Consider the following 20,784-nt stretch of genomic DNA (forward strand, 5'->3'; position numbering starts at 1 on the left):
AATGTAGGAGCATCACGAGAATATACCATTTTTAAAAATGTGTGCCATTGAATGCTGATCATACCCATCCGACGAAGGGGGGGATGGAGTCTGTGACTGTACCTACCCCGCATTCATTTTGTTTACACTGTCGTTATCTTTCTCTTGGGTATTAATAAAGTGCGCAGCTCTCGTGCCACAGCAGCACGCTTTCATTGGGCTTCTGTTTTGTAAATATTGAGCACCAGGCTTAGCGAGGTTTTCTTGGGCGCAGGTACCATTCTAAGGAAAAGAACCAAGAAAATCTTGGCGATTGAACTAGTTGGTGCGATGCTTGCAGAGGTCTAGAGAGATAGATGGTGGAGGAAGAGAAATTTAAGGTTTTATCTCGGTACAGCAGAAAAAAGAAATATGCGGCACAATCCCTGGGGTTTACTGGTGCTGCAGCACATCATCACTTTTCCGGAAGATCTTTGGTTCCCTTTTCTATCCCCCAACCTCTACCTCAACAACAAATCCTGTCTCTCCTGTGGCTCTTTCTTTCTCTTTTATCTTTCTTCCTCTTTCTCTCTTCCTGAACTACTCCTCCATCTTTCATGCCTCCAGCATTCAAACCACCGTACATGGTCCCGGTCCCAGGCACCGAGAATAATCAAGGTGAAACAGCGATATACCGTCATTTTCTGTTCAAGGACAAACTCGTCGATCATCCTCCGGATATCGAAACCATGTGGGATATGTATCTGCATGGCAACAAGATTGGTGGAGGTATGTAACGTAGTTGCGGTAACTTTTATCGCTGCTTCTGCTGCTGCTATTGCTCACTACCACCATCAAAAAAAAAAAACCAGATCAGCCGTTCTTGGGCACCCGTCGCATTGACGATGGTGTTGCCAAGGAATACGTCTGGCAATCGCACAAGAAAGTGCGCGCACGTATTGAAAATGTTGCTAAAGGTTTGACCAAGCTCGGTCTGGGACGCCAGCAAGCAATCGGTCTTTACAGTGTCAACACCGCCGAGTGGGTAAGCACAATATATATTTCATCAGCTTTTACTATGCATAGCAGTAGTAATTCTTTTTTTACCACATTGGGTAGACAATCACCGAGTATGCCAGCTACCGCCAAGCATTCATCATTGTTGCGCTGTACGATACCCTCGGCCCTGAAGCCGTCGACTACATTGTCAACCAGGTCGAGATGGAGTTTATTGTTGCCAGCGCAGATAAACTGCAAAACATTGTGCGCCTAAAGGAGCGACTGCCAACTATAAAGACGGTCATTATCATGGATCAGCAAAACATCAAAGCAGCTGACAAAGAGGCAGCTGCCCAAGCGAATCTTGCTGTGCATGGATTCCAAGACGTTGAAAAGTTGGGACAAGACGTACAGGAAGAACAAGAAGGACGCACTGAAGCAAAACCTGAAGATATCGCGACCATTTGCTACACTAGGTATTTAATAATTTCTTCTAGTAATCCGAAATGGATGATGACGATGATGAATAATTTATTCCTTTTTTTCTTTCAGCGGCACGACTGGTGTTCCCAAGGGAGCTGTGATAACACATGCCAACTGCGTCGCTTCTATTTACGCGGCTGCCGTCGTTGGCGAAGCAGGCAGCTTTGCTCTCGTCGATCACACGGACGTGTACATTTCATATCTCCCACTGGCTCACGTCTTTGAACGTGTTGCTCAAGGTCTTCATGTTTACAAAGGTGCTGCTATTGGCTATTACCAGGCAAGTAGTGAGAGCATGAAGATGAATTATAAGGAGCTGCTTTGCTAGTAGGCTCCTACTCCTCCTAGGACAATGTTTCTGACTAAGGTGGGATGATGTAGGGAGACACCGCCAAATTGCTGGACGACATTGCAGAACTGAGACCCACCGTATTCTGCTCCGTGCCTCGGTTGTTCAATAGGATATACGACCGCGTCCTGGCAGGAGTCAAGGCTAAGGGTGGAGTGAGCAGCTATCTGTTCCACACTGCATTCAATGCAAAGAAGGCACATCTCAACAAAACAGTGCACCACTGGCTTTGGGACCGAGTTGTGTTTGGACAGGTATATTTTTGAGAGAGATGGATGGAAAATTGAGTCTCAAGTGTTAAACATATTCCCTTAAAGATACGGGCGAAGCTAGGTGGTCGCGTGCGATTCATTCTAAGCGGATCTGCACCCGTGTCTCCTGACGTGATGGATTTCATGCGTATCTGTTTCTCTGCCAAGGTATTCGAGGGTTACGGTCAGACAGAAAACTTTTGTGGAGGTTGTCTGGTAAGCGCTTTTTGTTTTCAATAGTCTGCTCATGATTTTGTAATTATGATGGACAATTAGACGGTGCAAGACGACAACACATCCGGAGTCGTCGGTATCCCGTTCCCGTGTTCAGAGATTAAGCTCGTTGATTGTGTTCCAGATATGGACTATCGCTCCACCGATAAACCGTACTCAAGAGGCGAGATCTGCATCCGAGGTCACTCTATCATGCGAGAATATTACAAGGCTCCAGACAAGACAGCCGAGACCGTCGACGAGGACGGATGGCTGCATACAGGCGACATTGGTCTCTTTGACTCGGCCAACCGACTCAAGATCATTGATCGTCGCAAGAACATCTTTAAATTATCGCAGGTAAAAAACAATCTTTACATGATCTTCAATGCCAAGTTTGTATTCACGGATTCGCACAGGGTGAATACATTGCTCCTGAAAAAATCGAAGGCGTGTATCAAAAGCATGAGCTGATTGCTCAGGTGTTTGTGTACGGCGACTCGTTGCAGCCCTCGCTGGTTGGCATTATCGTCCCTGATAAGGAGGCATTTGTCAAATGGGCAGCTTCCAAGCATCCAAACAGGACTCCAGAGCAGCTGTGTGCTACGGAAGAGGTCAAAAAAGAGATCCTCAAGGAACTTACAGCGTACGGCAAGCAGAATGATTTGAAAGGATTTGAGCAGGTCAAGGCTATCTACTTGACAATGGACGAGTTTACAATTGAAAATGACCTGCTGTCTCCTACTTTTAAGCTGAAGCGTGAGACAGCAAAAGTCAAATATGCCGATCAGATCAAGGAAATGTACACTACGCTGTCCAACGGCAGAGCATTCAACTGAACATCCTCCACACTACATCTTTTTCCTCTTTGAATCAGTACCTTAAACCCCTATTTTATTGAATACCCGTAGCATGATCAAGTTACAAGTGATCAAACTCATAAATATATACTTGAAAATCTCTACTATCGTCGTTGCTGTCTAAGGAACTCGTTGTAAATATTGTCCGGTACTTTCTGTCGATATCTGAGAAATTTGAAGAGGGCGTCGCGTGCTTCTCTCAAGTTAGGGTCAGTCCGCGCTGGCGGCCACGATAAAAGACCTGGCAAGATCGTGTCTCGATAGTATGGTCCTCGAAAAATCGCGTCTGTCAATAACTGTGGAGGCATGGTGCCAGTTCGAGAATAGTGCATAACAGCGTCGCGAACATAGTCCTCAACAAACTGTGCTCCGGTTTCTCCAGTCACTTGCTCCGGTTCAATAATTGATTGGGGGTATGCCTGAAGCCAAACGTCCAGCTGTCATACAGAAAATAAACAAACCGTTGAATATCTCACGAGTGCCCTTGTTAAAATTCATACTTACCCCAAGTATTCTAAGCTTAGATTTCGCACGCGTGACATAAAAATGGGCAGCTTTCAAGTGTGTATTGTTCCGTAGTACCCGGGCTTGTATCTGTACGAGACTAGTTAATAATAATAATTGTATACATTGACATTCCCTGTTTCATCACTGACTTGTAGCACTGCAGGCAGCTCAAACTCTATTGCCTTTTCTAGCTCGTTGAGGAAACGATGTATAATGCGCTTGCTATGCAGCTTTGTCGTTGCCGGATCAGCAAATGTTTCCTATATTTTTGTGCATTTGATATCAACATTTTCTGCCACTCATGTTTAATATCCATACACATGATCTGTTTATACCTGAAACCATTGCTGGTACGTTACTCCAACGATGCTTCTAGTATGGTGCAGCAGAATTTGCACAAAGGTTACGATGGCTGTAAACTGTGTTGCGCGAATTCCTGCTGCTATCTCATCGGTTACTTTTTGATTCAATGCGGCCAATAGTTCCACTATCGCCGGAAATCCTTGTTCGCCTGACTGAGCCAATCGTTGACATACGACAGCGTATAAGGATAGCAAGAACTGGAGATCAAACTGAACGTCTGTAGCCTGAATATATAGACATAGTTAGGATGTTTCGTCCATTCAAATGAATATAGCGCTTCGATGATACCTCTTCTGCAAATGCAAGCTTATCCAGAATGATTGCATACAAGCATGGCCAGGACGATGCAGGCTGGGTCAGATGATTACATTCCCCAAACCAAAGGGCGACAAGTTGAAGTATAGGCGAATCAATCATTGCTTGTGCTTCAAACAAAGTTTCAGATTAAGGTGACATGACCTTTGCGTGTTTCAAACCTTACCTTTTAGGAGTGCATTGGATTTTGCAGAGAGGATATCCTGGACAGTCACCGTTCTTTTTTCAGGCTCTATTTGAACAAGCGGATTGAAAATCACTTGAATCACGATGCCTTGTCGCTCTTTTGGAGACAGCATCTTTAAACGATTGGAATCTTGCAGCACTTGTAAAAGCTGTAAGCAAGCAGAGTTACTTGAAAGCATGTCTGCATGATTCTTGCTGCAAAGGCTCTTAATAATAGACAAGTCCTTCGCACTGTAAGAGACATCGATGATAGCCTCCATGTAATCTGTTAATCCATTAGCCTTGGGTATTTAGTGATCACGTATTGATGTAACTTACCGTTGCTGACAGCAGTGTAACGGTCGTCTTGGAATAGTTGCTCCATTTGCTCAAATAGCCAATTTCTATCTGCTCGTTCCACAAATGTTACCAAAGATAACGTCGATGAACACTTGACAGCCGACACCAGATGATGATATGATACAAAAAGGCGCACGCCCGTTTGCTGCAGTTCATCGAGCCACAGGTTTATAAATTTCCTGGAAGAGAATCGCAATGTTCGCCTTAGTAATGATATTTGCAAGGCTAGTTCGCCATATGCATCATCTTGCTAACGGTATTTTGTAAGCATCAGAAAGCGTAAATTGCATTCATTTCTAATGAATTACGTTGTTATCATCGTCATCGCTTTTTACGAGTTCGACGAACGAACGCGCTAGTTGTTCCTGCGTAGTTGGCGTGTCCGTTCTTGCTGTCTGGACCCGCCGGAATGGAGAACTTGTCTTGGCGATTGCACGACGCTTTTTGCGTAGATCTGCAAAGGTTTTATCTCTACCGAGCAAAAGCGTCCGTGACGAGGTAATAACTGATGGAGGAGGTGCCATTGAGCATTGCTTGACTGAATCAAGAGGGTAATAGAGGTATCGGAAAATGTGGCGTCAGGGTCCGTGCTCCCCATTAAGATACTGACACGCAAGCTGTGACAAAAGATATACTGTTTCTTTTAGAAAAAAAAGGAATACAAGATTTTTATCGTAGCATGTAAAGTACAACGATAACCTGGGGGTACAAGAATGGGTAAAGTGCAAGGACAGATCGTTTAAGCCTTTTGGGTCTCTGCAGCAGGAGCGTTGTTGGATGATGCGCCGTTGCTACCTCCTTGCTGTGCTTGCAACTTCTCACCCTACAATGCTTGCTGTTAACAATACTGATATTAAATACTCGTTTGATCGGGACAGACGAACCTGGATCTTCTTTGCTTCATAGTGGACAGCGGCGATTTGAGCAAGAGTCTGATTAGCAAATTCGTGGATCTTTTGACCAGTGGGAGTCTGCAGAGCAGCTTGGGCCTTGTTCTGAGCGGTTTGAGCAGCACTGTTCACCTTTTCCTGAATCTTGTACTTTTCATTGTATTCTTTTGCCTTGTCCCAAATGCGGTATTTTTCATCAAATGTTTTGACTAGCAACGAAACGTTAAGTCGCCAGTGGAAAAGGTGTTTCATATCTATAACAATCATTACCATTCGCCTGCAACTGCGTAAGATAGTTCTGAAGACGCGAGCTCAAGTTGTACTTTTGATCGTATTCCAGACCCTTTGCGACAACGTGATCCTGGAGCAAATAACCGTTGGCGAGAATCTCTGCGGCGATGCGAGACTTTGGCTTGTTTTCTTGTCTGGTGGGCTCAGCGTTGTCCTGCTCGGGGGTCTTATCTTCAGCGCTAGTAGTTTCAAAGTAAGGTGCAGCGGTGATGTGCGAATCGTCGATCAAAGCTATCATTGTTGTGAGCGAAACTTTTTGCATAAAAAATCATCACCAGATATTGCTGCTCACCGTTACTCAGCAAGGCAGCAGTTTTCGCTGCAGATTCTCGTTCAAAGTGTATCAAAGCAACTTGGTGCTCGCCATCGTCATCCCTTTGGAGTCACGGTATCAGAGACGTGATACACGACCCAGGATAATGTAACAAACAACTTACTTTTGCATCTCGAACTCTTTGATTTTGCCGCAGAACAAGAAGAATTCCTTGACTGTACGTTTTATCAGTAAAAGATAAAATGCATAAGTATGCGCCTTTTCTCACCATTCTTCTCGGACGATTGTAACGAGATGTTCTTGACAATGACAAAGTTGGGAGAGGGAGTCTCGGGGATCTAGCGCGTAAGGAACCGCGTTAAGCTATACATATCACAACATAGCTCAGAGACACGGCCTACAGTAATCTTGGTCCAGGTAACCATGTTTAAAGAAAAGACGAAAGAAAGGAGAAAAACCAGGCGGGACAAAAGTACTTAAAAAGAATCGGTGATATCATGGATACCTCAGAGAGGCTGGCACGCGACTCTGAAACACCTCGCACCCAATTGTTCCCTTCTTTCTTTCAATGCATCTCTCACACCACTGCTGTGCGAAGTACTTGCATGTGCGATTAAGACCCAAAAGAAAGCGTAACGCTGCAGGTAAGTAGCCTGCTCCGCGCGGACGACGTCTGACTCTCGAAAGGAGCTGCCAGCAGCCAGCAAGTCCGTCGTTATACGCTCCCAACAAGTTTGTCAGATTTGGAAATCATGTCATCGTTTCCCGAACTTTATACAGTCTTTCCGGAAAGTAATGTCCTCCCCAGTGAAAATTGCGTTTCCCAAAAAGTAGAAAGTCTTGTCCTTAAATGCATACAGCAGTGCGGATTATGCTTGAATCGGCTTGCAAGCTGGGTATGTACGATCGGTATCCCGGCTAATTATCTTTGATCCACTGCTTGCCAAGCTGTTTTCATGAATGGCGTTCTTTTTTTCTTTTTTAGGGTCCAAGGACGTATCTGCTCTTCGGTCTCAGCTGTTACAACAATCGTCATCAGGATATCACCAATGTAAATGCACCCTTCCTGCATCTAGCCAAAATACACAAAGTATTCTAACTGCTGGTCTCAAAAGTATAGGATGCACCAATAAAATATACGTTTCCCAGATAATGCTCTTCCATTACCTCAGTGAACTTTTGATTATTGAAGTAAAGGACGAGACTCAACGGCAGACTTGTAAGCAACCTGTGTAAAACGAGTTGTTCCGCTTATCAAGTCCTATGCATGTCAAAACCTGGTAAAACTCTTGGCATTGATTTATCATTTCCTCTTTGAGTTCGTCTTGTTGTCGATTACACTTCGAACTTTGTGATTTTGGTTGTTGTCATCATTCTTTCCTTTATTGTTCGAACTAGTAAGAACTAGTACTGCATGCTATAATCAATAATGTTTGTTCCCATAATCATATTCTTCATCTTCTTGAGTCGACAGTAAAGTATTGTAGAAAAGCCAAAGGGAGAGGAGGGCGGGAACAACCAAGATTACTTTGTTCTCATGTAATTTTGATGATACTTCATTCTTCGTAATCTCTGCACCCGGCGTTGCGCCTATTTCAGCACTCTGTAAACATTGCAATCCAACGTCTTTGCAACTCGACAACAGACCAGCTGAACTCATATACACCACTTTTTCAAGCTTGTGGGCCCATCCTAGGAATCTACACACACATACAAATACAGTATGTGTCAGTTCGTGCGATGAACAAATTAAACGCTTTCACCAATCAAAGCGCTGTTACCAAAATCTGCCTGGTCTTCAATGGAGTTCGGCTGCAAGCCAAGAGCGCCACACATTCCGCAAGACGACAATAGAAGAACCTGGCATACAAAAAGGCAAGACGTTTTAATGAACAGCTGAATCACAACTTCGATCCACACAAGCAGCGTGTACGCGATAAATGCGCCAGACAATGGATCAGCTTTACGCCAGCCATCAAGCATGCGATAATCCAGCAGTTTGATGCAAGAGCGGATGTTCGCCGATTCGGCCGTGACTACAGCAACATGGATGCCATCATATTTATCCTCGAGGCTCCATTTCAGGCTGATCCAGAGGTCGTGTGTCTATGCAACACGCTTTGTGCAGGCCAGCTTCCGCCATCATGTCCCTGTGGGCACTAAATAAACAATTTCTTCGATATTCCATATATGGAACGATGTTTTCTACGGTTATCGCATAATGAAAATGAACTGGGGGCATGGTGCTCCAAGGTACAACGGCACAATTTCCACCAAGCGAAGTCTTTGACGGCTTTCATGCGGCTGCCGGGAATGATTACAAACAGCTATGCAACAAATGTAAGCTCGCCTCATTATTGAAACATCTATGTATACTTTGCTAATATTCTAATTTGTAGGCCGAAATCCGCTTCGTTGTCTTGGAACTTGAACAACTCGGAGCCCTCAATGGTGGAGCGGACACACACTCCTGACCACTTCGATGGATAACATCGGCGTCCAAGTGTCAGACTTTGAACTGCACCGATTTCGAGTTGCACTTCACCAGTTCTGCCACCCTCTGGTCTCTGGAATTCACGCTCGCTAAGCACAATTCATTATGGTGACATTTTTATGCAACACGTCGATGAAGAGGTCCTTAGAGGTCTGCAGCGTACCATGACAAGAGGACCTCCACAGCGATCCAACCAAACCCTGATCACGGAAGTCGCTACAGACTGCTCGATCCTATACCTGACCTAGACGAGGACGTGACCGAGGAAGGGTCCGTCGAGCAATATAGCACAACGGCAAATGGTGTCTCAGAAAGCAACCGAGAGAACAACAAATGAAAGAGACGCAAGGTCATACAAGCCGTCGCCAGTTCATCAAGAGCGAAAAAACCAAGAATAGTTATCCCAACGTAATTACTATAAGGATCCTGGCACCGGCAAATCTGTCAAGTACAATCAAAAGTCAAGAAATGTAGCTACCGCGGACACCGGCCTCTATTCATCTATACTTGCTGCAGCCGTCGAACGAGCAAGAAAGGAACATGAAGGCATTGCCGAAGGTCAGTTATCAACAACGTTCTTGACAATGTCATTGCTAGAAATGTCTCGCACTCGTTATGTCGGTTATCACATCGCCAACATCGCCATATGCGAGGCGTACAAACTGGACACCAACGCAATGATGGAATTCTACAACATTTTCTTCCCTAAACTGGCAAAAAAGCAGCCAAAAGATATGGCGACACATCATATACTGTGCAACAAACTACGAGGTCATGAAAGGAAGCCTAGGGCCGAGACTTTCTAGACGCCGGGCTCGTGAAGCAGCTGTCTACACAACAGACACGAACATCTTGGAAGGTCATGATCGACTGGAAGGAAACAGTGGTCATACAGAGCTTTTCAATGCAACGGACACTGAATTCCAATCTTTGTCAGAAATGAAAACTGCGATCTCGAAGGCCGTCTAGCGGAAGAGACACCAGAATCGTCCAGAGCTCCTGCGCTAAGGCGATCTGAACGGTTACGCTCCAAAAAGCAAAAAGTGATCAACGAGTCAAGTGGATAGGGCATTGCGCCCTGTATTCATATGTGTCATTCTTTCCTATGATATGTTCTTAATGCTCACCATCCGAAACTATGCACACGGCTTGCGTGCACTCGGCGAGGAGCTGAGCATGGCTTTGTCACATTTCTAGATAGGTTTGTGAAAGACGTCGATATCAAACTCCCGCAACGTGACAACTAATGTCGTTTATTAGCGCCATGCTTAGCTCCGCAAGTCCGTCGAAAACACAGTACAGTATTTCCAAAGAATCAAAGGCGTAGACTACCAAATCAGGCCAGATGCGGTTGTCTCCGTCATCAAGCATTTGCGCTGGGGCCATCTTTGCGGTGTCGGGAGAAGTGAAAATTTCTGAAGACACCAGCAATAATACAACCGCGTCCTTGACTTTGTTCGGATCGGGATCTTCAGCAAGGCCGTCATAAACAGCCAAAATCAGCAAAGTGTTCTTGGCTTCCAAACAGACGGTAAGAAATTGAATCAGGAGACCCTAGATATGCATATAAAACATCTCTAGGTCTACACATAACATTTTATGTTATGGAGTTACTGTGATCTCAAACTACCAGCGTCGGTGGATGAATTTGGTTCTTTCACAACTATCAAGTCTCTTCGCAATCTCGTGCAACTTGCACATATTTGCACGAAACTTACAGCAGCACCAACGTCGTCAGTCCTGCTTGAACAGTTTGAAGCAAAGAAGCATCCTGAGATGCAAATGGAAGAGTTGGAGAATTTGCTGTCTCCTAAGCACGACCGTATCCTGTCTTGCGTCACTCGCTTTTAATTGCATATATATATATATATATATACATATCTACGCCTACATCATTCCTTATAAGAGTGCACGGATTGAAATGATCTAATATCTTCTGTTAGTTAGAGCGATCATCCGTTCATCATCATAAACGGAGTATATAGCACAAGCATACAGCTAAACCGACATACAGAGTCGTCGGGAGACTCCTTTCCCTCTCCAGACATAAATGCGTTCGTTTTGTGGCGAGATATCTGACGCGGACGGCTACGGAATGAAACACAAGCTCATGGTTGGCGCCAAAACGATTAATATCCTCTCTACATGCTCGGTGATCCTGGAAATGAATCTGAAGACAGACGTTTGTTTATTGCAAAAGCGACATCCAAACTTGGAAAGCGCGACATTCATTCTTAACAGCAGCGTCTTTTATTTTTGGAAATACTGTACACCTCAAAGACAAGCTGACATCCTGTTCAATGGATTTCTATATACCTCTTTTCTGGTGATGTCTTGGCAATTAATCCTCGATATAGCTGCATGTTTCCTTTGATCGAAATCTTGGTACAGCTGACTACAGCCACGTTAGTGATAGCCATTTTCCATTTTGCGTATTTTTGAGCGTTCTGGATGTACGCAGTGTATAAACAAGGGTCGGATTATTTTGCATCAATGCAAATTGTCATTTACTCGTAATATCGTTGGAGAGGGAATAAACTTGTCCAGAAAGATCCATTTCAGGTGTCATCTTTCCGACTGACAGCAGGTCTGGATTTTTGACAGAAAGCACAGCTGCATGCAATGCATTTGATTGTTTTTCGACAAATCCTTAAAACGGCAGTGGATACTGTCAGCATTAATGTAATCTGTCCTAGTTCCTGCCACATATATCCTCTTCTTTCATACGGTCTCCTCAAACGGCTCTTTGCGATACAAATTGAATAACATGTAATAAACTCCTTCAACAAAATAATATTCGATTGCGCAAACTGAGCAACTTTTATTTCATCCACAGCAAATGATCTGATGACCCAGCTTATTTGTTGAGGACGATACCATCGAACTATAACAAATGGATTAGAATCGTTGTATATCTTGGAAGAATAACCATGTATACTTACGCGGCTCTTGAACCACTCAATAGTCTCGTTCTAAATAAGTTTTGGATGTAAGTTAAGGGCCAGTTGCATGGCAACACACAGTTTAGCTGGATATCCTTACCTTCTTGATACGGTGGGTGGCACCGACACGGCTCTTGCAGTGCTTACGGCGAGCGACACGGTTACCCTTGCGGCCCATGACGACGTAGAAGTCCAAACCGTAGATACCGATCTTTATGTTTAATGAGTATATGTAAAGGCAAAAAGCTTGTTGAAAATGAGAGGTACTTACGGAGGGATCGTACTTGATACCCAAATCGATGTGTTCGTCGACACCGAAGCCAAAGTTGCCGGTTTCAGAGAAGTTGCGGTTGCGCAATTCGTATTCCTTAACCTTCAAGCCGCGTTCGAGGATTTCTTCAGCCTTGGGGCCGCGGACGGTAACGTGAACAGCGATCTTTTCGTTACGGCGAATACCGAAGGTACGGACGGTGTAACGGGCCTTGGAGTAGACGGGGGTTTGACCGGTCAACTGTTCGAGCACCTTGGCGGCACGGGTGAGACGATCACCAGATTCACCAACGCTAATGTTGAGGACAAGCTTCTCAATGTGGAGAGCCTTCATGGGGTTGGTCTTGGTCTGCTGTTCGGCGCTCTGGTGAGAAATTAGTTGCCATGGATTAGTTCAATCTGTCGTTATCATTCATTCATCCATCCATCCATCTATCTATCTATCCATCACACTGTGGAATATGGAATGTTTGCTGTTGACAAGTACCATTGCTACAGTAAAGAGCCCACTATGAGGTTATTGAAAGAGAGAGAATACTACTTCGGCTGCCTTGACGAGGTCTTTCCTTGCAACTCAAAGTAAACTCAGCCACCTCTTGCCCTTTTTGGAAATATGGATTTCTTTCTTGCCCTTGCACACTCATCGGAAAACAGTGGCGGTGGCGCTCTTTGAGAAGTATGCCTAGGACATTATTATTATATGCGAACTGTTTAATATAAGGGCTTTCTACTGTAGGCTGAAGAGAAAAAGTTAGAAGGATAGCGGTAAAGTATGGGACAATTTAAAGACGTCTGTGTGCAACCTGAGACTGTAGAAGTCGAATTAAGAGCTGCTTATCTCTATCGAAAAAACCCTAGCATCATCAAATAATTGCCTTTATACATATATATCCGTATTTACTATCAATTATCAATATATATTCTTCGAAAGCATTTGTACATTTTACTGGCTTACTATTTCAAATAGTAATCATTACACCGGATGGAAGCTTTGGGTACTAGCTTTCAAGATGATTACAAGTGTAGAACCTCCTAGACCATGATATCAGCAGAGCTTGTAGAGCTTACATAGAACTTTGTATATTCGTAGTAGGAGGTAACTCTGATGAGGTAGCACTGAGGCGCTCGATCAGTAATTATATCCAATAAGTATTACTGATTGACACATCACTTTTTTTCGTTGTGGAGATATTATTATCGTTCAAGTATTTGTCTTTGCTATTCTATAACTCAAAGCAATCAAGTATAGCTCGCTTGGATTGATGAAAACTGCCAATGAGTCATATCGTAGGTGCTTGCGTTTTCAGTTTCGAGAACTTTTTGCGTTGCCTACAACCCAACAAGCATAGATCATTCTTATGCAGAACATGAAGATTCCTCCGGCTCCAGGGCTAATATCGATTGTGAGGTCTTGAATTTATTTTCTTTGACGGTACGTAGACAATATCGAATAAAAAAATTTCTCTTTGAGCTGCTCATATCATTCAGCAGAGAATCGTCGTTATCCAAGAAGCTGTTCTTTCCAGAGCGTATATTGATATTATCCCATCTGGCATACATTCACAGCATGTTACAACTATTGTAACAATGGAAGATTATTCATGTTCTATCTTGATACATTACATATATTGAGAAGACATACATTCAACTGTAAATGTAAGATATACAAAGATATTATGCCTTTTGCTTTATCGCTGCTGGCTAAACATTAATTGATGCTGCTGGAGACTTGTCAAGGCCCGCAGTTGCCACCCAAAGTAAAAATTTTCTCGTTGATTTTTTATATCCAGCAGGACAGAACGTGGAAATCCTTCCTTCTCTTTTGGACAAGTACTTCGGCCATGAGCACTTTTGAAAAGGTACCGTTTCAGCTACAATTCGCGGCGTTCAGTGGTGTACAGTGAGCGGCTACGTATCGTGGACCACTTTTGATTCGGCACACGGCAGTAATTTCGAAATGGGAGGGATGCCTGATTCAGCATTGAAACGAAAAGTTTTTCATTTTCGGTCTGCATGATGGAAAGAAGAGACGCGAGGCGAGAATCAGATCAGGGCAACGCAGCTGTGTTGGGGGTGCAAACAGGGAAAAGGAAAGAAACAGAGAATAACTGATGAGTTTGTTGCTGCAGGTCATTGTTGTTGACGGAAAGGGTCACCTTCTCGGTCGTCTCGCTGCCATTGTCGCCAAGCAAGCCTTGAGCGGCCAAAAGGTTGTTGTTGTTCGCTGCGAAGATGTCAACGTCTCTGGCGAGTTCTTCCGTAACAAGCGTAAGTATCGGATCAAAAAGGGAACAGATCAGATGGGGGGTTAGATATTAATAACTGTCCTTCTTGTTACAGTCAAGTACGCCTCCTACCTCCACAAGAAGAACCGTGTCAACCCTCAAAAGGGCGGCCCCTTCCACTACCGTGCCCCCTCTCAGATCTTGTACAAGGCTATCCGTGGTATGATCCCTCACAAGACTGCGCGTGGTGCTGCTGCCTTGACCCGCATCAAGTTGTTCGAAGGTGTCCCCACCCCTTACGACAAGGTCAAGCGCATGGTCGTCCCCGCTGCCCTTCGTGTCAACCGCTTGAAGCCTGGTCGCAAGTACACTAACCTCGGCCGCATCTCCCACGAATTCGGCTGGAAGTACCAGAATGTCGTTGCCAAGTTGGAGGAGAAGCGCAAGGCCAAGTCTGCCGCTTACTACAAGCGCAAGGTCGAGCTTGCCAAGGTTCAACAGAAGGCTGTCGAGTCCAAGGCCGATGCTGTCAAGGACATCAACGCTTCTCTTGCTGCTTTGGGTTATTAAACGCCTCATCATACATCATCTCTCTCATTTTAAACTAAAGTGCTCTTGTCCATTCTACGTTTCTCACGCTGCGTTTTTTCTTTGTTGGTTGCAAAGAAAAAGAGTGATTGGACATTAGGTCGATGAGAAAAAATCAGAGATATTAAAAGAGTTGAGAGTTGGGGGAGGGCATGCATAAAGATGGAGATGAATAGAACTTTCAAAGGGTATACGTCGTGGAGCAGAGGAAATTATGACAATAGCAACAATGCAGGTGATCACGAGAGATGGGCATCGAATGCTTGTAGTTCGACTTGCCATCGATCCATATCGCTGCCATCATCTTGATTGATACTTGTGAAATCTTGGTTAGCAGTATCATCGTCATCCGGCCCATTTTCGCTAGTTGGCGACGGCAAGAAAACAGCCATGTTGTTGCAACGTGTGACGCAAGAGATACTGCAATAGGATGTTTCCACGGGTCGTGTGAGCGTGTGCCGGAAACTATCGAGCAAGGCGCTAATGCCGATAGCGTGGGTGACCATGACAACGACGATGTGTTTTCGGACAGCAGCAACCGGCAGCTTGGCCGTAGTTACAGCGCAGCAGTGCATCCGAGTCTCGTCAAACCGTTTCAGCATGTCAGAGTATCGCTCGGGAAATACGAATTCTGTCCGCGCTTGCTTATATCCATAGTCCACAGCAAACGGTAGCCCGCTGCTGCTGCTGCTGCCTTTGTTGTTGAAGGAGGATACTTGCTGCTTGGCTAGCGCTACGTGCTGTCGCGATGTGAGCTGCGCTGCAGGGCATATTTGGTCAAAGAATCGCTCGCACATCCATTCGCCCAATCCAAGTTCCAACCGCAGCGCTGCTGTCTTTGCAGTCTGCTGCATACCACGCGCAACGCCGATTGCGGTATCGATGCATCGCTGGAATGGCGAGCTGTAGAATACAACGGTCGCATCGTCAACGTCAATGCCGCGCTCATGCATCAAATTTAAAATATGCTTTCCGGTCTGCTCTGCTTGCTCGTGACCCTAAACAAATTCATATATTACCAGGTTGAAGGATCGGGCTGCATGTCTTTTTTTTTTTTTTATTTTACTACCTTGCAAGATAACGGTGGATCCCAAATTCCCAGTGCGGGGTCGGGTCTCCACATTTTCAAAACGTGGTCTGGCAATGGGCAGCAGCAAAGCGTCAGATCAAAATTCAGATTCTCAGGCGATATTTGATCCGTTTACCGAGCCTTTCGCCGTGACGAACTATGTAAACTATGTTGGCGGACGTTGGAGCCATGATGTCAAGTAAGCGGCTTAGGGAGAGAAATGAAAAGGAAGGTGAAAAAAGGAAGAAAAATATGGCAAATATGAGAGTGAGAGTGAGAGAGACCGTTCATGTCGGTCGGCTGACTTTTTTTCCCGCTTGGCTTTTTCGCATGTGAAAATATGGGTATTTATTACATGAGCGGTGGCTGTGAGACTATTATGATATATATCATCTCATGATGCCTCAGTTGCAGAAATTTGCTAGCATTATATTCTCTCTTTCTTTAAACCGAGAAGAAAAAGTTATCGAGATGATCATCTTGAAAACAGAACACGAGCTCCTTCTCTCCTTTTGACCTTTTGCCTTTTTCGTAAAATTTCTATTTGAGTTTCAGGAACAGAAGAACTATATCGAAATTTGATGTGCGTGTATCAGTATCTCTCTATGTGACTCGCTTTGGTTCCAAGGAATAATAGCTGTCAATCTACAAACAGCATTCAGGGATGATGGGCAACAATGAATATGATGGGGTTTAAACAGATCGTCATCTGTTTTTAAACCTTTGCACGTTCTTTTCCAACCAGACAACGTTTTCCAACGACACTTCCGTTACTTAATTCGTTGTGTTTCAGATCATTTCCTCTCTTGTCGTCCTTGACAGCCCACGCGGTCAGCCCAAACTTGCAGATGTTTTACACAAATCTGTCAAGTGCGGTCCCAGCAATAAGCCAAACCTCCTGAAAGGCTGCAGCTCTACATGGCAATTTGACAGCATACTAGGGACGTCGTCCGTCGAGAGGAGGAAAGGAAAGAAAGGAAGGGCATTTACAGTAAATGTACATATTTGCGGGTTCCGAGGAAGAGCCCTATTGTTATTTGATAAGCCATGGATTGGCCTGTATCACTGAGGCACATTGTGCAACATTGTAGAATACGGGGGTCTGCTGCTGCTGCTGCCGCCCGAGCTCCCATTGTTATTTGTTGTTAATGCGTGAGGTTCAAGCAATTAGCAGCCGCAGCCGCCGCCGCTGCCGCCAGGAATGCAGCAACTGCGCAAATCTACACTTTAAGCTCTTCAACTGATCCGATCATTGTAATCCGCAGTACATAAACGTAGCGAAGCACAGTGGTCGAAACGAAAAGGAACAATGACAAAAGCAAATGTAATGCAAGCTGCTGTGAATGACTTTGTTTTTGTGTGTGTGTGTTTTTATTATTTTTGCAATGTCTGGGTTCAATGTGTGGTCTTTTTGAATATGGATGAACATCATGAAAGCCTTCTGCCATAGCAACAGCTCTCAGAGGGAAAAAAGACAAGTGGGATAAAAGAACATATACATACGGAAAAAAGAAAAAAATGGTGAACGGTGGGGAGAAAGCGTATGTAAACTTACAGAAAATGCATAATATGGACAAGAAGAATAAGATGGAAGAAAAAAAGGCCAATAACATATAAGATAGCGTGCAAAGGGGAAAGAAAGGGGAAGAGGAAGGGGACCGGATGAATAGGTCAACAATTATCCGCCCGTATGGTGGAGTGAGAGAAAAGAAGGATATATATATATGTATATAACTGTGATTGTGTTGAAAATATGTGCGTGCGTGCGTGCGTGTGTGTGTGTGTGTGTGTGTGTGCCGGTTTGTATTGAAGAAAGGATAAAGTATGGAGCGGTTTGAGCCGGCGCAAGCGCCCACTCATGTTGGAAAATCGAAGGATAATGAGCGGGTGTGTTTTGTAAATGTATGTAGTGTTTCAGCGAGAGTGCTCAGACTTGCATATCCAGTATGTCAAGCTTCTCATCTGCAACACAGCCATCGCGTGAAGTTGGGGGAGTGATTCTGTGTTGCCACGATGCTGTACTCGACGAGATAGATGCCTGTGATCGATTGGAGCGCGGGGTAGCTGGTGGAGATGGAGGTGCACCGGTAACAGGTGGCATTTTGAGTTTACGAAGTGTCATGAATTCTCGATCCAGTGCTTGCTGTCGTTCAAGGCGCTCGACCTGAGGCGTTCGGGTAAAGTACTTGCATCGCTTAATACGTTCGCGCAGCTCGTTCAGGCTTATCCGTCGGAGCGGGTCGATGCAAAAGATGCGTTTCAGAATCTGGTTGAGTTCCCGAGAGATAGGCAGGATCTTTAGTAAAAAGTTGGGGTCGGACAGGTATGCGTAGAATGTCTCGTCGCTCAACGACGCCTGTCTCCAAGGATTCCGGCCAGCCGCCAGGTTTACAAGAATAACACCGAGTGCCCATACATCATTGGGTGCCGTCGCATAGCCGATGCGCTTCTTTCTGTTTGACGAATCTCCTTGGCATTCTATATACCAGAAACAGAGCAATCAGCAAAACCGACAAACTTGCATAAAATTTCAGCGCTCCCATTACCTGGTGAAAAATAAAATGTACTGCCGCAGCCATAATCGGTTGAAATGACTTCGGTTGTTGCCAGACCAAAGTCGGCCAGCTTGACAGTCTTGCCGCCGTCGAAAACGAGAATGTTTTCAGGCTTAATATCTCGATGGTATACACCGTTGCGGTGACAATAGCTGACTGCATCTAGCAGCTGCAAGAACACATGCCGGATGAGGCTGTGGTTGCCCATGTAAAGCTCCCGTTCCGTGATGGCCGAAAACAAATCACCTTCAGGACCGTATTCAAGCACCACATGAGTGTACTCGGGCTCTCGAATAACGCGTTCAAGTTGGATAATGTGCGGATGTCCTGACAGCCGTGCATGAAGTCCAATCTCGGTGCGCTGGAAAGCTCGTTGACGATCGTCCAATTTGGCTTGTCGCAGGGACTTGACAGCGCATAGTTGCAATTCTGGAGTATCGATTCGTTTCGCGAGGTAGACTTGACCGTAGGCGCCCTGGCCGAGAATATTTACAATTTCGAGGTTGTTTATGCGTTTGCCGAGCGGAAAGGTGTGCGGATGAACCATCTTAAGAGACATTCAAAGGGGTGGAGCTGGCGAGAGAGAAAGAGAGAGAGAAAAAGTTGAAAGAGAAGAAAACAAGACAAGACTGGCTGTAGGAAAAAAAGGAAGCAGGCCGACAAAAGATGCCCTTCATTTATATCCGTTTGGCAAGTAAAAAAGGGTGAGCCGATTGATTGGCACAAGGTGAAAATCGGTCTTCAGGGGGGCAATCTTGTCTCTGCGCCTTTGGGGGGGGAGAAGAGGCAGACTTGGATTCGGGGGGAACGGGGGATGTATGTGAATGGGAGGGAGTTGAATGAAAGAACGAGAATCCCTTCTTTTCCATTTATATCCATCTGCAAACCTAGATGCTTTTTGCCGAGAGTTGACATTTTACACTGGAAAGTATTCTGTCATTCACTCATTAAACTATTTCGTATAGCAACCAATTAACGCGGATTATTTAGAGCAATGTGTTTCTACCCCGCCTTTATGAAGCTCAGCATTAAATAAATTAGGGCGGATGCTGCTGCGACAACTTGAAGTGCCAAACAAGATGGAAGTAATGAAACGCAGAGTTTCTGCACGCAAAAAAAGAAGATAGCGAGATAGCCTAATTTTATTATTTGAACAACAGTGCGAGTGCAAAGTAAATTATTACATCCGGTAAGGAAAAAAAGAACCCAAAGGCAGGTGCCTAATTAAGAACAGGGATGAACGAGAAAGGAGCACAGTTCATTATTCACCCCCGTTTATCGTTAAAGCCGTACTAAAAGAAGAGCCCTCTAGATCTCTTAGGTCGTAGACGCATGATATCAGCTTACATATAGACAAGATCGTCGATTTTGCAACATGACAATGCCCATCATGCGTAATGCGTGGATGCGTGCGTGTGTGTGTGTGTGTGCGTGCAATCCCACAAACACATAATTTGTATATCGTTCCCTTCGTTATTTACCAAATAGTGATGACAACAACCAGCCCGATGTGATGATCCGTACCGACTTGTAGTAAAAAGGGAAAAATTGCTATCTGCAACAGCGCCGACAGTTAATCATGAGACCTTTTGAGAAAATTCAAGTACAAGAGAGCGCAAAGAAGGGGAAAGCAAGGGGAGGTAACGCGGGTAACGAGAGAGAGTGAGTGAGGAAAAATAAACATATACATTAAAAGACAAGCGTATGTGCGCACATGCAAGATTCCCACACAAAAAGTTGCCGATGATCGCATGATCATTGGCATGATTGGCAAGGCGACTACAGCAGCAACAACTCACTCCAGGCCAGGTGACAAATATCCTTCAGAAAGAGAGACAGAGAGAGAGGCAGAGAGAGAGTGTGTGCTCCTGGTCTGCGCGGGGGGCGAATGGGGGAATACGCATGGTTGGGTGAGGCGCCGCCCATTTGGCAGGGAGTGGTCCTTTATGCAGATAAATGCTCAAGAAATGGTCCGTGTTTACACTCTTCCGTTCTTCAACTCTCCCTCCAGAAACATGCGATCAACAAGTTGTATGTGTGTGTGCGCGCGTATCGCCATCATCGTCGCACTAGGGTCAACAATGTGGGCGTCGCTGCAGATTTTGTCGCACAAGCAAAAGGGTTCAATCACGACGAACGAGACTAAATTTGGCTGTTGCGCCGATCATTCCCGGCCATTTCCTCTTTCGTGAAGCCGCCTTGTGGCCGTAAATGGTCTAGCCGGCTGCTGCTGCTGCTGCTACTTTGTATGCTGATCGCACGGCTGCTCACCGTGCCTTGTTTCTTTCAGCCAAGTTTCTCACCGATCGTGCAGTGCCGCAAAAAGGAAAAAGATTTGTGTGGCGCACCCTAGCAATAGGAGC

At 45.0% G+C, this 20,784-nt stretch overlaps 9 protein-coding genes across 9 annotated transcripts; 4 read left to right on the forward strand and 5 right to left on the reverse strand.

The window, feature by feature from the left end:
• Nucleotides 1–575: 575 nt before the first annotated feature.
• Nucleotides 576–3,092, forward strand: VTP01DRAFT_7746 (uncharacterized protein; the record flags this gene model as incomplete). Its single annotated transcript, XM_069386791.1, has 8 exons — nt 576–747; nt 831–1,003; nt 1,078–1,433; nt 1,510–1,687; nt 1,822–2,043; nt 2,107–2,256; nt 2,317–2,613; nt 2,673–3,092. 8 exons carry the CDS (start codon nt 576–578, stop codon nt 3,090–3,092), a joined length of 1,968 nt encoding a protein of 655 aa, XP_069242211.1.
• Nucleotides 3,093–3,217: 125 nt separating this feature from the next.
• On the reverse strand, nt 3,218–5,347 carry VTP01DRAFT_7747 (uncharacterized protein; the record flags this gene model as incomplete). The annotated part of the gene is made up of 8 exons (XM_069386792.1): nt 3,218–3,550; nt 3,618–3,707; nt 3,770–3,880; nt 3,956–4,207; nt 4,272–4,408; nt 4,465–4,749; nt 4,803–5,073; nt 5,132–5,347. 8 exons carry the CDS (start codon nt 5,345–5,347, stop codon nt 3,218–3,220), a joined length of 1,695 nt encoding a protein of 564 aa, XP_069242212.1.
• Nucleotides 5,348–5,562: 215 nt separating this feature from the next.
• On the reverse strand, nt 5,563–6,703 carry VTP01DRAFT_7748 (uncharacterized protein; the record flags this gene model as incomplete). The annotated part of the gene is made up of 7 exons (XM_069386793.1): nt 5,563–5,646; nt 5,708–5,922; nt 5,984–6,235; nt 6,297–6,379; nt 6,442–6,493; nt 6,547–6,616; nt 6,680–6,703. The coding sequence occupies 7 exons, from the start codon at nt 6,701–6,703 to the stop codon at nt 5,563–5,565; spliced, it is 780 nt and encodes a 259-aa protein (XP_069242213.1).
• A 1,765-nt stretch (nt 6,704–8,468) lies between these two features.
• VTP01DRAFT_7749 (uncharacterized protein) lies at nt 8,469–9,741 on the forward strand (the record flags this gene model as incomplete). Its single annotated transcript, XM_069386794.1, has 6 exons — nt 8,469–8,618; nt 8,678–8,729; nt 8,827–8,984; nt 9,061–9,220; nt 9,289–9,543; nt 9,596–9,741. 6 exons carry the CDS (start codon nt 8,469–8,471, stop codon nt 9,739–9,741), a joined length of 921 nt encoding a protein of 306 aa, XP_069242214.1.
• Nucleotides 9,742–10,371: 630 nt separating this feature from the next.
• Nucleotides 10,372–10,623, forward strand: VTP01DRAFT_7750 (uncharacterized protein; the record flags this gene model as incomplete). The annotated part of the gene is made up of 1 exon (XM_069386796.1): nt 10,372–10,623. The coding sequence occupies one exon, from the start codon at nt 10,372–10,374 to the stop codon at nt 10,621–10,623; it is 252 nt and encodes an 83-aa protein (XP_069242215.1).
• Nucleotides 10,624–11,629: 1,006 nt separating this feature from the next.
• On the reverse strand, nt 11,630–12,474 carry VTP01DRAFT_7751 (60S ribosomal protein uL5; the record flags this gene model as incomplete). The annotated part of the gene is made up of 5 exons (XM_069386797.1): nt 11,630–11,656; nt 11,715–11,744; nt 11,815–11,925; nt 11,986–12,348; nt 12,472–12,474. The coding sequence occupies 5 exons, from the start codon at nt 12,472–12,474 to the stop codon at nt 11,630–11,632; spliced, it is 534 nt and encodes a 177-aa protein (XP_069242216.1).
• A 1,225-nt stretch (nt 12,475–13,699) lies between these two features.
• VTP01DRAFT_7752 (60S ribosomal uL13 domain-containing protein) lies at nt 13,700–14,779 on the forward strand (the record flags this gene model as incomplete). The annotated part of the gene is made up of 3 exons (XM_069386798.1): nt 13,700–13,843; nt 14,114–14,252; nt 14,325–14,779. The coding sequence occupies 3 exons, from the start codon at nt 13,700–13,702 to the stop codon at nt 14,777–14,779; spliced, it is 738 nt and encodes a 245-aa protein (XP_069242217.1).
• Nucleotides 14,780–15,036: 257 nt separating this feature from the next.
• On the reverse strand, nt 15,037–16,057 carry VTP01DRAFT_7753 (uncharacterized protein; the record flags this gene model as incomplete). Its single annotated transcript, XM_069386799.1, has 3 exons — nt 15,037–15,795; nt 15,867–15,934; nt 16,003–16,057. 3 exons carry the CDS (start codon nt 16,055–16,057, stop codon nt 15,037–15,039), a joined length of 882 nt encoding a protein of 293 aa, XP_069242218.1.
• A 1,736-nt stretch (nt 16,058–17,793) lies between these two features.
• Nucleotides 17,794–18,980, reverse strand: VTP01DRAFT_7754 (uncharacterized protein; the record flags this gene model as incomplete). Its single annotated transcript, XM_069386800.1, has 2 exons — nt 17,794–18,344; nt 18,413–18,980. 2 exons carry the CDS (start codon nt 18,978–18,980, stop codon nt 17,794–17,796), a joined length of 1,119 nt encoding a protein of 372 aa, XP_069242219.1.
• Nucleotides 18,981–20,784: the final 1,804 nt, after the last annotated feature.

Source organism: Rhizomucor pusillus (genome assembly GCF_041956525.1).
Source record: "Rhizomucor pusillus strain CBS 183.67 unplaced genomic scaffold VTP01scaffold_4, whole genome shotgun sequence".
NCBI classification, from domain to species: Eukaryota; Fungi; Mucoromycota; class Mucoromycetes; order Mucorales; family Lichtheimiaceae; genus Rhizomucor; species Rhizomucor pusillus.